The 13,903-nt window shown below is 31.6% G+C and overlaps 1 protein-coding gene across 2 annotated transcripts in view; it reads left to right on the top strand.

Moving 5' to 3' along the window:
* Window positions 1-13,903, top strand: part of LOC129235297 (trafficking protein particle complex subunit 11-like) — a 121,265-nt gene that overhangs the window by 54,126 nt on the left and 53,236 nt on the right. For both annotated transcript variants that reach the window (XM_054869026.1, XM_054869025.1), the window contains exons 11-17: window positions 393-483; window positions 1,369-1,451; window positions 2,327-2,405; window positions 2,501-2,555; window positions 5,736-5,881; window positions 8,425-8,486; window positions 9,069-9,201. In XM_054869026.1, coding sequence (XP_054725001.1) covers window positions 393-483; window positions 1,369-1,451; window positions 2,327-2,405; window positions 2,501-2,555; window positions 5,736-5,881; window positions 8,425-8,486; window positions 9,069-9,201 — 649 coding nt within the window. The remainder of the gene's footprint in view (window positions 1-392; window positions 484-1,368; window positions 1,452-2,326; window positions 2,406-2,500; window positions 2,556-5,735; window positions 5,882-8,424; window positions 8,487-9,068; window positions 9,202-13,903) is intronic.

A 13,903-nucleotide genomic window follows, 5' to 3' on the forward strand; every position in this document is an offset into this window, starting at 1 on the left:
TTATGTTTATTGTGATGATTCAAAAAGCTCATTCTAAAATCTCCGAAAGCAACGTCAAAAGCATGCTTAACGCATATTCTAATTCCAAAATAAATTTCTGAAAAACAAATGCAAACTTCGCATGAGTATAATATAAGGATCAAGGACTGACAACAAGTTTTTGGTTTGCAATTTTCTTTCTTTTATTATAGTTTTTATGTCGTCAAAAAATTTAAAAATTTATTTTTAGTTATATATTTTATATATTTTTTGTTTCACCTTAATGTGAGATGTGGCTTGGATCATGGTGGATCTGACAAAATTATTAATTAGTGTTTCATTTCATGCCTCTGTCTTCAGTAAATTGTTTTTTAAAAGAGAAATAATAACTTTTGTCATATATTTTTTTTTAGTCTGTTCAAGAAGCACCTAATTTTGAAGTTTTGGATGGTGCAGATTCGTTGGAATTTTATGGTCAAAGGCCATGGAGAGCTTGTTGTCAGAGTAAGTGGTTAAAAAGTTGCAGAAAAAAAAAATGTATAAATTAAAAAAATATGTCATGTGTGTATGTATACTTACCTATGTATCATTTTATTAAAATTTGAAATTTACTGATCGATTGCACTGAAACAAAAGTTTAGTGAAATTTTTAAATAAAATTTTGAGCCCACTTAGATTTTGGTCATCAATAAAAATTTCTAACCTGAAATAAGAACTAAACAGTTCAAATGAATGTATTCATTATCCTGTGGGACTTTAAGGGCACACTATTAACAAGATGGGTGCTGCTTGACTGGATCAAAATGGAAATGATAAAACTATTTTTTAGCTTTGTTTGGCCTTATTGAACTGCAATATAAGTGTGCATTTAGCTTTGAAATAGCTATTACAGAGCATAAAACTAGTCTGTAAAAGTCAGTAGAAGTCTGTATTCTTCAACTTGATTAATATTTGTCAGTGATATCAAAATTAGTCAGTAAAGTCAGTATTTGTTTGCAATTATGCTGAAGAATTTATTTTAAGAAAAAAATCAGCCATTGTGTTTTTCCTGTGTTCCTTATAAACTTGGTGAAGAGCCTAAAAAGTGAGAAATCACCAATATCGCAACCTATTGCATGTGACAAAAAACTTGTCAGGAAAGAGAGTTCTTTTCAAATTCTATAATTTTGAGTTAAACTAATTATTGTTATTTCTAATAGTTTTAGAAATCATACTAAAATCAGTTTTGTGCCCATAGTTTGTAAATATTTAATAAGCTATTTGACAAGTAGTAACTCTTTAATTGTTCATATATAAATTTTTTCATAAATATTTATAAAAGCATTTTAATTTGATGTCTCCAACTGTGACCATGTAAATAGTTTTACTGTTTTAATAAATATTTTATAGGTTTGGAGCCACCTGATCCCGAAAAAGAAATTCAAGGAATTTTAGCTTTGAAATATAAAGAATTTAATGAAGTTGATCACTCAGTATGTTTGCTAATGTTTTTATTGAATTAGTTCCCTGATTCTAAAATAAATAATTTTTCCTCAGTTATCTGTTAAAAACTAACTGAACAATATATCTTCTAATAATGTTCCTGAAAGATTGTTATATCTTAAGTAGTTATGACATTAAAATGTTTCTCAAAATCTTATAGACCTTATTGATTGCATGTTGTGCTGCATAATGTATGAGATTTATTGTCAGTGTGGTCTTTGTCATTTAGATCAATCAAAAGAAGCTATTAATATGTGTCCAAAAACTCGGGGGGAAACTATGAACAAATCTTTTAATTTAGTTTCCTTTTCATATAACCTGCAATTTCTTAAAAGTAAGCTTTTGGCAGCAATAGTTGCTTTGAAAAACAAAATTAAAAGACCGTGTCTCAACTGGAGCAACAGAATGCATTATTTAATGTGCTGATAATGTTTAAATTTGCTTTAAAAGAGTACATTTTGAAACTATGTCTATAACAATAAGTCTAATGAAATTCTGCCATTAAGAGAAGATACATTTTGAAAGTAGTTGTTAATTGCAATTGCTGAAAATTTTAAACGGTTAGGGTAATTTTCTGATATCTTCTATGAAGGTTAAATTTATTCAATTTATCCTTATATTGTAACTAAAACTGCTCTAATTGCAGTTGTTTTCCCCTTCTTTGCTTTATGTTGCCTTTCAAGTATGCTTGAAATTTTTTTTGATAAAAAATGTTTGATTAAGTTAAAATTCATATTTCACATGTTCTGCAACTTTTGAATAATTCAGGGTTATTATGATCAATGTTTTTTTTTTTTTTTTTTCAGATTTTTAATTATGAACTTCATGTTGAGGAACATTTTTAATTTTAGTGTACACTTTTCAGATGATAATTATCCCTTTGTTGAGCAGTGCAGTTGCCCAATTCAAAAAATATAAATGTCCAAGAATGAAAAGGCAGTTAAGTAAGTTTAAATTTTATTTTGTTACTAATTTTTGCTTTTACAGTTTTCTAAGTTTTATTTATTTGTTTTCTGTCTTTTTTCTCTTCAACCTTTAGCTGTTGAAATGGGGGAAGAATACTACAATTATAAGGATTATAAGCAAGCTTTAACGTAAGATGCATTTCTTACTTACTTTCATCATAATAGATCTTTTTCCATTATATAGTGTGGCTAAAATTTAACAGGCAACACTCTGAGGTTTCAAAGTCTAGTTCGTTAGGGCCAATCCGAATAAAAATTAAAATGCATATTATGTGGGTCATACATACAAGAATTTTGAAAATAAAGAAATAAATATATTATAACAATAATATGAAATTTTGCTACCAGGTGTTGCTTTAAAGACGTAAAACGAAAATATAACTGTTAAAAAGTCAAAGGATAACATGTTTAAATTTTTTCACATATGTGCACACCTTGCCAGTCAACAGTAAACTGAAAACGTACCACTGCATTGTCATTGGCCTCAGGCCAAGTATGCGTACTAATGAGAAAAAATATCCAATAAGATGAGTAGCAAATGTTGTTTCACTGTAAAGACAATAGGTTTAGTTGAAAAAAAAATCATTCATCTGCTCTGAACATGTTTTTGAACTAGAAGGTACTGGCATTAATCTTAAAGGTTGTGTACCAGAATAAGTGCAATGCTTCGGCAGCTCTCTGAAAAGACGAGTTGACTGTTTAGCCACCCCGTGTGTTGGAACAAGCATTTATACTGTGAAACAAGTGAAGGCCATCCAAGCCAACTTTCCTGACAAACGTTTCATCTCATGTACTTTCCCAATTGGCAGTCCAGCGTAGCCCCATCCTTGTGACTTCTGGTTGTTCAGGTTTTTGCAAACCGTGTTTATCAAGAAGGTGTAACATTAAAGCAAACTTGAAAAGTTACTATTGTTTGCCAAGCTTTTCTTGCTGCTCATGCATCGTGTTAGACTATTGACAATGCAGGGGTATGCTTTCAGCAAGGTGGGCACATAAAGCACATGAGTGTGTAAATAAATAAAATATTTCATATTTTTTAATTTTTAACAGTTGTATTTTCTTTCTACATTGTTAAAGCGCCACCTGGTATCAAAGTTTCAAATTACTTTTTTGTACAAAATCTCGTCTGCATGATCTATGTAACATATATTTGAAGTTTCGTTCAGATCTATCCAATAGAACCAAAGCTATAGGCATCTGATTATTGTCGGTTTAATTTTAACCACCCTATATTTGGGGAACTGAAAAATGTAATTTTTTCGAAACAAATGAATCGTTACAAAGTTTTATTTTTAATTAATCATGTAATAACCCCCTCATTATTGACATCCTTTTTCCCACCTAGTGTTCAAACTTCTAATCCCGGATCAATAAAAATTAAATGGATTTGGAGCAAAATATTTGGAGATGGCATTTTGCGTATTAGCTAAAGTTTTAAGATTTTGTCACTCAGACAGCCCTGTAGCAATTGGAACAAAGGTAGGTCAGATGATGCGATTTCAGACAAGTGAATTCCAGCAATTGTCATCAGAAGAGTCATGATTTTAAAACTTGTCTATGCATGACCACATTACTCAAGGTGAACCCTAGAAAAAATTGAGTTTTGATGTGTTTCCCTGCAATACTCACATAATATTGCATCACCTGATTTTCCTTTTTTCTGATAACTATGTGAGAAAAACTGCAAAAAAAATTTCCTGATATCCAAAATACTATCTCCAGATATTTTGCTCCAAAACCGATTGATTTTTCTCAATCTGGAATTAAAAATTTGTACCTGCTTGGCAAAAGAAACTACATCATTGATTAAAAAGTAAAAACTTGGTAAAAATTGATTGTTTTAAAAAAATGAAATTATATATATTATATATTTTCCAGTCCCCCTACTATAAAATAATTTTATAATAAAAAATTGAGTAAGTTCCTAAACCCGTTCGCACCCAGCGTCTCACCGGTGCGATGCAACGTTTCCTCTCTTATCAGCCCAGCGGCACTTCCTTGCTACGCACTCAAATCTCAACGCTGATGTCCCAGCGTCATCACATATATGTTTTCTCAAAATGGAACAATTGAATTGAAGATTGAATTGAATATTTGAACGATAATAGATGGTGCTGAATGGCTACAACTTTCGTCATATTCGAGTCACATGGTATTTGACCTTCATGTACTGGTGTCAGTGTCTTATTTGGGCCTCTCATTAGGATAGATTTATTAATGTAAACAGGCAGTAAATCATTGTTCTGAGCATATGATTTTTTTTGTCTCAACTGCTCTTGTTTATATCTTTGCTTCTTTTTTTGTTACGAGTAATTGATTGAGATATACATCTAGCTAAATAAATTATGGGAAGGGGAGGATGGTTAAAATATTTTTGCTTATGTGTTCCAAACATTGGGATTCTCCTGCTCAATGAACGTACACGAATAATTTAAAGGCATATTGAAGTTCATGATTATTTTTGAATCCTTTATGATTTTGTTCTTTTTTATTTATCCTTTTTCATTTGAAGACTGGAAAACTGCAATAAAAATGGTTAGCAAAGTGAGTTAAGTGGAATGTTTTCAAGTGCATTATGAAGCGGTTTTGAGACTTGTCGAGTGGGAATTTAACTAGTTTAAATTCGTTGACTTCAGTTCTTTTAATTAAAATTACATTACATACAGATTATTATGGCTACATTTCTTTTTCTTTGATTCCACCCTCACTATGCTTAACTTTGTTTTTGTGTGCACATCATTTAGTTTTGTGCGCATAGTTAAAATTTTAGTATTCTACTTATTTCACTCCCTTCTAATAATGTCGTATTCTTTATATTGATTACTAGTAATCAGTAGTACATTGTTTACGCAACTTAAAAATTTGAAATCATTATTTTGAAATACTGATTTTATATGAATATTTTTGTAAAGTTAGGCTTAACTGCTGTAAATGCTCGGGCCGATGGCAGCATTCCATTTTGGAACGTTCGGTCCCGTGGCTGCACTTCATTTTCCATGCGCTTGTCCTCAAGGGGTTAAATATCATCAATATCATTAATAAAACTTGTCCTCCAATAATTTTCATCATTAAACTCTTTTTTTTTTTGTTAATAAAGGAGTTTTATGCAACCTTGAAGCCCATATGTGCAATTTTATTGCTTATTTGGGCATTTAGCTAATTTATTACTTTTGTACTAATATAACTTTTTACTTTTTACAACTGTCCTCATTCTTAAGTACATTATTAATGTTAAAATGTGTTAAAACTTCAAATTGTATTTTTCTAGTTTATTTATTATGTTTTTTGGGGATTCTTTTTATTCCTCAGTCTTCTGAAACATGTTTTGTGGGATTATCGAACTGAGAAATGGAGGCCGATTATATCTAGTATTTTGTCTACAGCTTTACGTGCTGCATTTTTAGCTGCAAACATTCAAGAATACATTTCTCTTGGAATTGAAATGATTAGTAGCTGTATCCTTTTGTTGATTGTTGTCATGAAAGTATATTGCTGTAGGAATGTATGTTGTATGAACCTATTGCTGAATGTAATGTAAATTTTAAAAAAAAATCAAAGGTCAGAAGGTAAGAGAGACTAAGGACAGTTGACAGTTTTGTGTTGGAGTTTTTCTTTTGTTTGAATCAATGAAACTAAATGATCTCACGTTACACATTTAGAAGTCTTTTTCCCATCAAAATGCAAGGCCATTTTTCTAATTTAATTAATTATAATGAAATATCTTTATGAAAAACCAAATTAGGTGAAAGAATCAAGTCTCCTTTATACGAGAAGTCTGAATTGGGTTCTGCAGAGATTTAATCCTGGGTTTGTATAAGTGCTTTAAATACAAGTCAAACGTTTATTATTGCTACCTGATTATTATCTATTCATTTAAAGGAGGAAGGAAAACTAAAATTATTTATTTCAAATTTAAAAAATGAAGCAAAACAAAAGCAACCCCAACTAAAACTAATATTTATAACAAACAAAATCAACTTTGTAATAGGAAATAACTATCATTGTTGAAAAAAATTATACTTTTTCATCTATCTTGATCGGTCAGTAAAAACTAACAAATGAATGTTGAAAGAGATTTATAATTTAACATATGAGGTGTAAATGATAAGCAAAATTAATGTTTTTAACATTATAAACTAAAAATATTTCAAAATTGATGGCAACAGTCATCTAAAATTAGTAATTTGCAAGAAAACAAAGGGAAAAAAAACATTAGTTTGCAAATTTCAACAACAATTTGGGAAAAATAAAGCATGTAATAGGCTTAATGGTAGGTTTAAAAGTTGGTTTGGGTATTTTTTTATATTGCTGTAACATAACACTTCTGTCAAGTAATTTTCTTAAAAGCTTTCATGATTAATAGGGAATTTAGTTTAGTTGCAGGTTCAGTTTTGTATTGCAACATATATTTTGTATTGCATATTTATATAAAATAACATTAATGGATGCTTAATCCTGGATCAAGATTGGTTCTACTTGGTTTTAAAGGATCAAGTATCCCCAAGTATATTTTTCTAGCGTATTTCAAAAGTACAGCAGAAACAACTACACGTTAGTATTTTTCACACTTTTAATTTTTTTTTTTTTTTTTTGAATCTTATATCATACTAGAAAAGCAGTGTATTTTGAAGTAGCTTAGTTTCTTCAAAAAAGCTAGCTATATTTTAATCCACAATCCAAAAGAATAATCTCTTCGCTGAAAACTGACGATACATGAACTCAAAAGTATGCGCAAAACAGGCCATGTGACACTTGGGGATGTAAACCTACTGTGAAAGCTCATCAATGTATCCAGTTTTAAAATTGTGTGTTGTAGCACTGTTGAGAGTTGAGAGGGGAAACAAGTCTCCTGTGAGGGATCAAGATCTGACACTTGGGGGATGTAAACCTACCATGGCAGCTCAGCAATATATCCAGTATTAAAATTGTGTGTTATAGCAATGTTGGGTGGGGAAACAAATTTTCTGAGGGATCAAGATCTCCACTCCACCCTATTGTGTGACTATGACAAGTTGAGGTACAACTAGTGTTTACTTCTGATTTGGGTAATAGGGAAGGGTAATTGATGCTGGAGTTGAATTCGTTTATTTTTATTGTTATTTTGCAAAATTATTCCAACTCAAATCTGCGCCAATCTCCCATTTCTTTTTTACTGAACTCCACAATTACTAGTAAACATTGTCAAGATCATAGCTCAACTAACCAGAGCTACACTATACATAAATTTTTAGTAATTACTCTATTTACAAAGAAAAAAAAACGTCTTCATATTATTGAAGTTCTTAAAATATTACATAGGTATTTTTTACTTTCAATTCATGATGAAAAATATCTTTTGATCTTTAATTTTAAGTCAATTGGCTAAACTAAGCTAACCTAGCTTTAAGAGTTTTCCTAACCGTTTTTCGAATATGCTGCTGGTGCTTCCAAACATGACATAGCTTATATTCAGTTTGAAAACATTTTTGAAAGATTATCTGGAAATTAGACCATGTAAGTATTGTTTCAAGTTGATATTTTGCATATTTTTAGATAATTTTTTTTTTTTTTACCTCGGCAAATACTTTCAAAATTAGTTCTTCATTTGGAAAGAAATTTGCTGTTGAAAATTGATTAATTTGTCACGCAATTGTACAAGGGAAAATATTTTTTAATGTACAATCATATGAGGTACCTTTAAGCAAGTCAGCCTAACCTCGGAACACCTTATATTTTTTAGTTTATATAGCATAGAAAAAAAAAACAAAAGTCCCAGTGATGCATTCTTGCTGCAGAGTTCATAAAATAAGACTTCTACTCTTTAGAATTTTAAAATATACTACAATGTAAAATATATAAATTGACGCAAAGTTATCTGGACTGGCTCAAAGATACCCTGAATGATTGCACTATTCATATAAGCAGTGTAGCAGAAATAATTTTTTCTTAGTACAGTCTCTTACTAAAAAAAAAATAATACAATTTTCATTTTTTTTTCTTTAACTTACATTTATATTAGGGATTTCTTGTAATACAGATGAAAAATCTTTGATCCAAAACAACATCAATAATGTCCTTTTAGTAAGTATTTAATTTTAACTTGTTTCAACTGTGAAATTAATAGACCTAATGTTCTAATTTGTTATGTTAAAAAGTTAGCATTTGTGTGTAATTAAGAGTAGGTAAGGGTATAATAAATGGTAGTGGGAAAACTAGGTGAGTGTATGTTTCTGGTTCAATTTTGTATTTACTTCCTAAATTAAAAATAAAAAAGTTATTTAAGGGGGAGGGGGTGTGGGTTAATTAAAATTTCTTCTCTCTATTAAGACAATAAAATAATCAAAAAGTTTTTAAACAATGCATCTATAGCTTGGCAACCAGTTTTCTCCAATGTGGTTCCTGTACACATAATAATGTTGTTTTCTCACATACAAACTTGGAACCAAAATGTTGGATGAGTCAGCTTCCCTTTTGAGTAAGCTTAGGTCTAAGTAAGGATTAACTTTTTTTTTAATTTACTTGTTAACTCGTTTATTTAGTTAATTTCTGGTATGTTGATGTCTTTCTAAAACTTATGTATTATATCCTTTGTTATAAAATTCCTAATGATAAATTTTTTTTTAAATTATTTATATTTGATTTTTTCATCTTGTTTTTCACAAGAGGAAACCTTTACTGGCCATGCCTGGAATTTCTGAGCAAGATAACAAAGAAGCTGAAAAGCTGTGGACTGAAGCTATGTCACTAAAAGAACCTCTCATTTTTACCATTCAGATGGCATCAATTGTTCCTTTTAGTAAGTTGAAATGATGAGATTTTTCCTCTTTTCTCCTTTTTAGCTGAAGACATATTTCTTTAGGTCAAAAACTCTCTTACAATATATACAACTATATGTATCTTTAATGGAATCTGAAAAATTTGTATTCATCACATTTTTAATTGCTGCAAGCAAGACCGAACTGCGTAGTTGAAAGGGCGCAGGAAGACTCGATCGAACTGCACCAATTTAGTTTCCATAGTGCTAAATTGTGCAAGTTTTTTGATGGGAACAATGTTTCTTGTGATTCTTCTTGTTAATAGTGTGTGTGTGTGTAACATGGGAAATGTATGAAACCATGGATGTAGGAATAGCAGGATGGAGCACAGGGGGAATTTCTGGAAGCAATAACCGTAACTGGCCGCCATCTTGCATGTATCAGGAAACGGTTTGCAATGTTTAAGATACGGAAATTGTTGAACTATTTTATCTCATTTCAAATGGATTTCGACTTTATGGCGTCTTGTGTAGCCTTCAACTGCTCTAATAATGCACGTAGGAAGGAGATTCCTAGCTAATTCTGCATGAATGGATAATTAATTTCTTATATAATATATGATTAAATAACGGATAATGATGGTAACATATTGTGTCATAAATAATCCTGCATATATCTTACTTACAAATACAAACCCAAGTTGCTTGAAATATTACAAATTAAAATTTATAGATGTGATTTGCTGCAACTCTTCGGTAACTTATAAACAATTCTATTAATAAATTGTGAAATGAAATTCGAAACATTGTCAGATGGTAAAGTAAGAAAAAACAACGTCAAAAAAGCACAAATTGCAGATACTGCAGACACATGTTTCGGTGTTACAGGGAATGCCTTTTTCAATGTAAAAAGTAATGAGCTCATGGATGAAAAGACATCCGACAAAAGCCAAGAGCAGATAAGCATGCAGCTTAAAAGATAAAAATAGTGGATTGGCCAAACACCAATGAGAAAATTAAAAACCGATAAGGAACCAACAGGAATGCAAGCTAAGACCAAGAGCTCTCTCTGAGGTACAGTAAACCCGAAAGAAAAAATTCAACTAGACAAAGATTAAACGAAAGCTAAACAAAAAGAAAATGTTAGTAACTGTGAACCGCAAGAAAGGGAAATCTGAATGGAAGAAAAAAACACCAGGAAATAAAATAAAACAGAAACAAAAAAATTCATAAAAAGGAAAAAATAAAGATAAATAGGAGAAAAAGGGAGGGCGGAATGTCAACCATGACGAAAAAGGTAAAAATAAACAAAGCAAGATAGATAAAAATGAATAGAAAAATAAAAAAGTATGCAAAATAGAAAATAATGAATGGGGAAAGAACAGTGTTAAAGATGTGGGTGCCAAACGTTGGAAAAATATGAAACTGCTTTAAGATCATTATCTAAGGTAGAACCGTTCCTCAAAATATGGAAAGATTCCCAAAAGTCAAGATCTGATGAATTGGGCCATTTTTGAATAATCTGATAAGGGGGGGGAGTTAAAATCAAAAGAGTGATTTGAATCCCAACAATGTTGAGCAATACTAGAGCTATATTCTAATTTTATAATCTGGACATAGACTGCAAAGTTTTGATAATTCTGTATTATTATCTATGGGAAAGTCATTGTGTTTTATTAATAAAGATAATATTTTAAAACCGGTTGATCATTCATTTGTCACTTACTTAATTGTATTTAACTAAAGACATTAATTGATCAATATGTTTATTCTTTGGAAATTTAAAGTTTGAAGTATAACTGTGTTGTGCATTATTTTTTTATTTCTTAGGTAGGCAAAAAATAATTTCATTATCAATTTGAGCGAGAAAAGTAAAACACTCAAAATTTTCGCCCAAGTGAAACAAGTCTTTTCCCCCTTTCTGACCAACTAACATGGCCACCGCTCTCTCACAGTTACTTCAAACGCGACAGTGGGAGTAGATGCGGCATGTTCCCTCCTGTACAGGGGCGGACTGACCAGGTCGGCTAGTCGGGGATCCCCAACTGGGCCAACTGCTTAGGGGGGGGGGGGGGGGGCAACTTAAATAGTTGACCCTTTTTTGTCAAACGAATTTTCCTAAAAAAAGTGCTTAAGGTTCTTAACCTTCAAATTCAAGTCGAAATTGGGTATAAAGTAAAATGGGAAAAGTTCTGTAGAACTGAGATTGATGTATACATCAGTGGTGCCCACTTTTTTTAAATTTTACCTCTGGCCACAGGCCACACTTTATGTTAAGAGGAATATCGCGGGCCAGAACAAATATCAAGGTATTTTTATAAATAGAATTGGTTAACAATGAAAATGAATGTCAATAACAAACCAAAACTCTCTTCCATTATTACTCATAGGTAGCCTAAATAAGTCTTTCAGTCTCAAGAAAGCACCCCTGAGTCTTTAATACCCTAAAAGATTTGAAAATGACATAAATTCAAGAAAAATTTTATATTGAAGATTCGAGATGCCCGAACCTCACACCCCTTATGATGTCTCCTATCGTTTCTAAATTGAAGCCTAAAGTCACGTTTTTAGAACTTCAAATTCGAAAAACTTCGAAGTACAGTCTTTTGACTCTGCTTTTGGTAACATCAAGGCTTTCTTCTAAAGTCAACAACAATAGTCTACAATTGAGGGCTTTGATGTAAGAACCAGGTAATCCAAATTTTTCGTTTTTTTGAAACTATCTTAAATTTATTTTTGCGTGTGGACAATATAGATGTTCAGATTGGTGCAACAACGGGGCATAAATATAAGACCATACCTCTCCTTTGTAGTACATAATGTGGGAAACATAATAGAGTTTTTATTAGACACTGATGCTATTTTTTGGTCTTACCGAAAATGAGCAAGTCTGGACTTACCTGGTTGTTGCATCAAAGCCCTCAATTGTGTTTTTCAGACTTGAATATCGAAAATTTCCATGCGAACTCTTCGAACCTTCACCATTCCCTTAAAGTCACTAAAGGAAGATTAAAATTTCACTTATTTAAATTTCCGTGAGAGAGCTCTGTAATCCTTTTATCTGCACTATGGCCTAAAATTGATTTCCGTTTCAGAAAAAAACTGCCCAGAGGTAACTAGTGTTTCCCTCAGACCAAAAAAAAAAAGTACGCTTTCAGATAAAAGAACACTTTTTGATAGAAGTCATATAAACAAGGTGCTTTTTTTACTTTTTGGTATATTAGGTGCTTACAAAGTCCAAATGCTTTCCATCGTAATTATTTTTAAAGTATTGAAAAGCTTTTTGATGTTTAGTTTTAAAAATAATGTTAAGAACATATATATTCTAATCAGATTCTTGTGGATAAGTGATTGAAACGTGGGATTGAGGTTTCAAGGACAGGATGAATCTTTACCTTTCATCAATCAAGGACAGTGTGAATCTTTACCTTTAGAAACATTTTTTGCTTTTTGTGAAGTTTTGTTGAAACTTTTAAGGGGCAAGGAGAGTTGATTATGGAAAGGGTCAAAGGTGAGCTTAAAAGCGGAAAGGCACGGGGCTTTCCAAAAAAATCCTTGGGAGAAATACTATGGAAACCTGTCCCCTTTCCTTTTAATGTTTCCAAACATATTATAGAGTCCTAGATGCTTCCCTGATCCATTAATTTTACCATGGGTAGCATAAAAATGTATTTCTAAATTGCAAAACTTCACATTTCGAGGATGTTCCGGGAAGAGCCCCCGATATTCTAAGACTAAAAGGACTTAAATTTTGAAGAAAAAAAAGGGGGGGATACAAAATCTTGGGGAATCCCTGCTTTTCCTTCTCCTCTAACTTTTCCAAAAACTGTAAAATTGCTGTTTTTAACATCAATTTTGAAAACATCCCTTGGAAGGGGACTAGAACCTAGGGAACTTCTCCCAATTCTTTTCTCCTTAGGCCTATATAGATATACCAATTTCGAAAAATTTCTTCAGGATTCTTCCCTTTTCTCGTGCCTTCTAATCTTGTCAGTGTTGAAGATTTAAGATGTGCCTTTTTTATAAGACTTGTGACCATTAATAACCTTCTTTCAAGGCACATAAAAAATGTGTCAATGTTAGCTTTATTTTACGTTTCATGATTTTCCTTTTTTAGAACTTAAAAACTTGATTTCGAAACTTAAAACAATTAGGAATTCGTGGTGGTTTAATGTCTTTGCTCAGCCTCGGAAAAATCGAGATCCGACACTGTTAATTTAAGTTTTCTAATTTATAGAGGTGGGCCAAAATATTTTTTTGCCGACTGGGCCAAAGTCAGTCAGTCCGCCCCTGCTCCTGTACTCCTACCTACCTCCATGTATGAAACATATACTTGTTAAGTCAATTTTTCTTTCTTTAGACATGTGAATCTATCAACACTAATTTTTCAATCAACTGTTAATATTGAATTAAGAAAAGTGGAGGGGCCTTTTACTTTCAAAAGTGAGAGAGTGGCTGCCCCCCTGTGCGAGCTTCCTATGTGTGTGTATGTTCCTTTTACAAATCCATAGTTTATGTCAGATTTTTGCCAAATTTAGCGGAAGTCCTCCTCATGCTCAGGAATTTACTTAATTTTTTTTTGTCTTCTAATGGGGGGGGGGGGGGGGAGAGGTACTAAATTTTGAGTGCTAAAATTTCTCTTTTCTAAATGTTGACAGGAAATTTTACCTTTTTTTTTTTAAATTTAAACCTGATTGTTGATCATGCTTCACTTGACACAACTTTTATTTTTGAAGTAAACTGT

This window comes from Uloborus diversus, chromosome 2, assembly GCF_026930045.1.
Source record: "Uloborus diversus isolate 005 chromosome 2, Udiv.v.3.1, whole genome shotgun sequence".
Lineage (NCBI taxonomy): Eukaryota > Metazoa > Arthropoda > Arachnida > Araneae > Uloboridae > Uloborus > Uloborus diversus.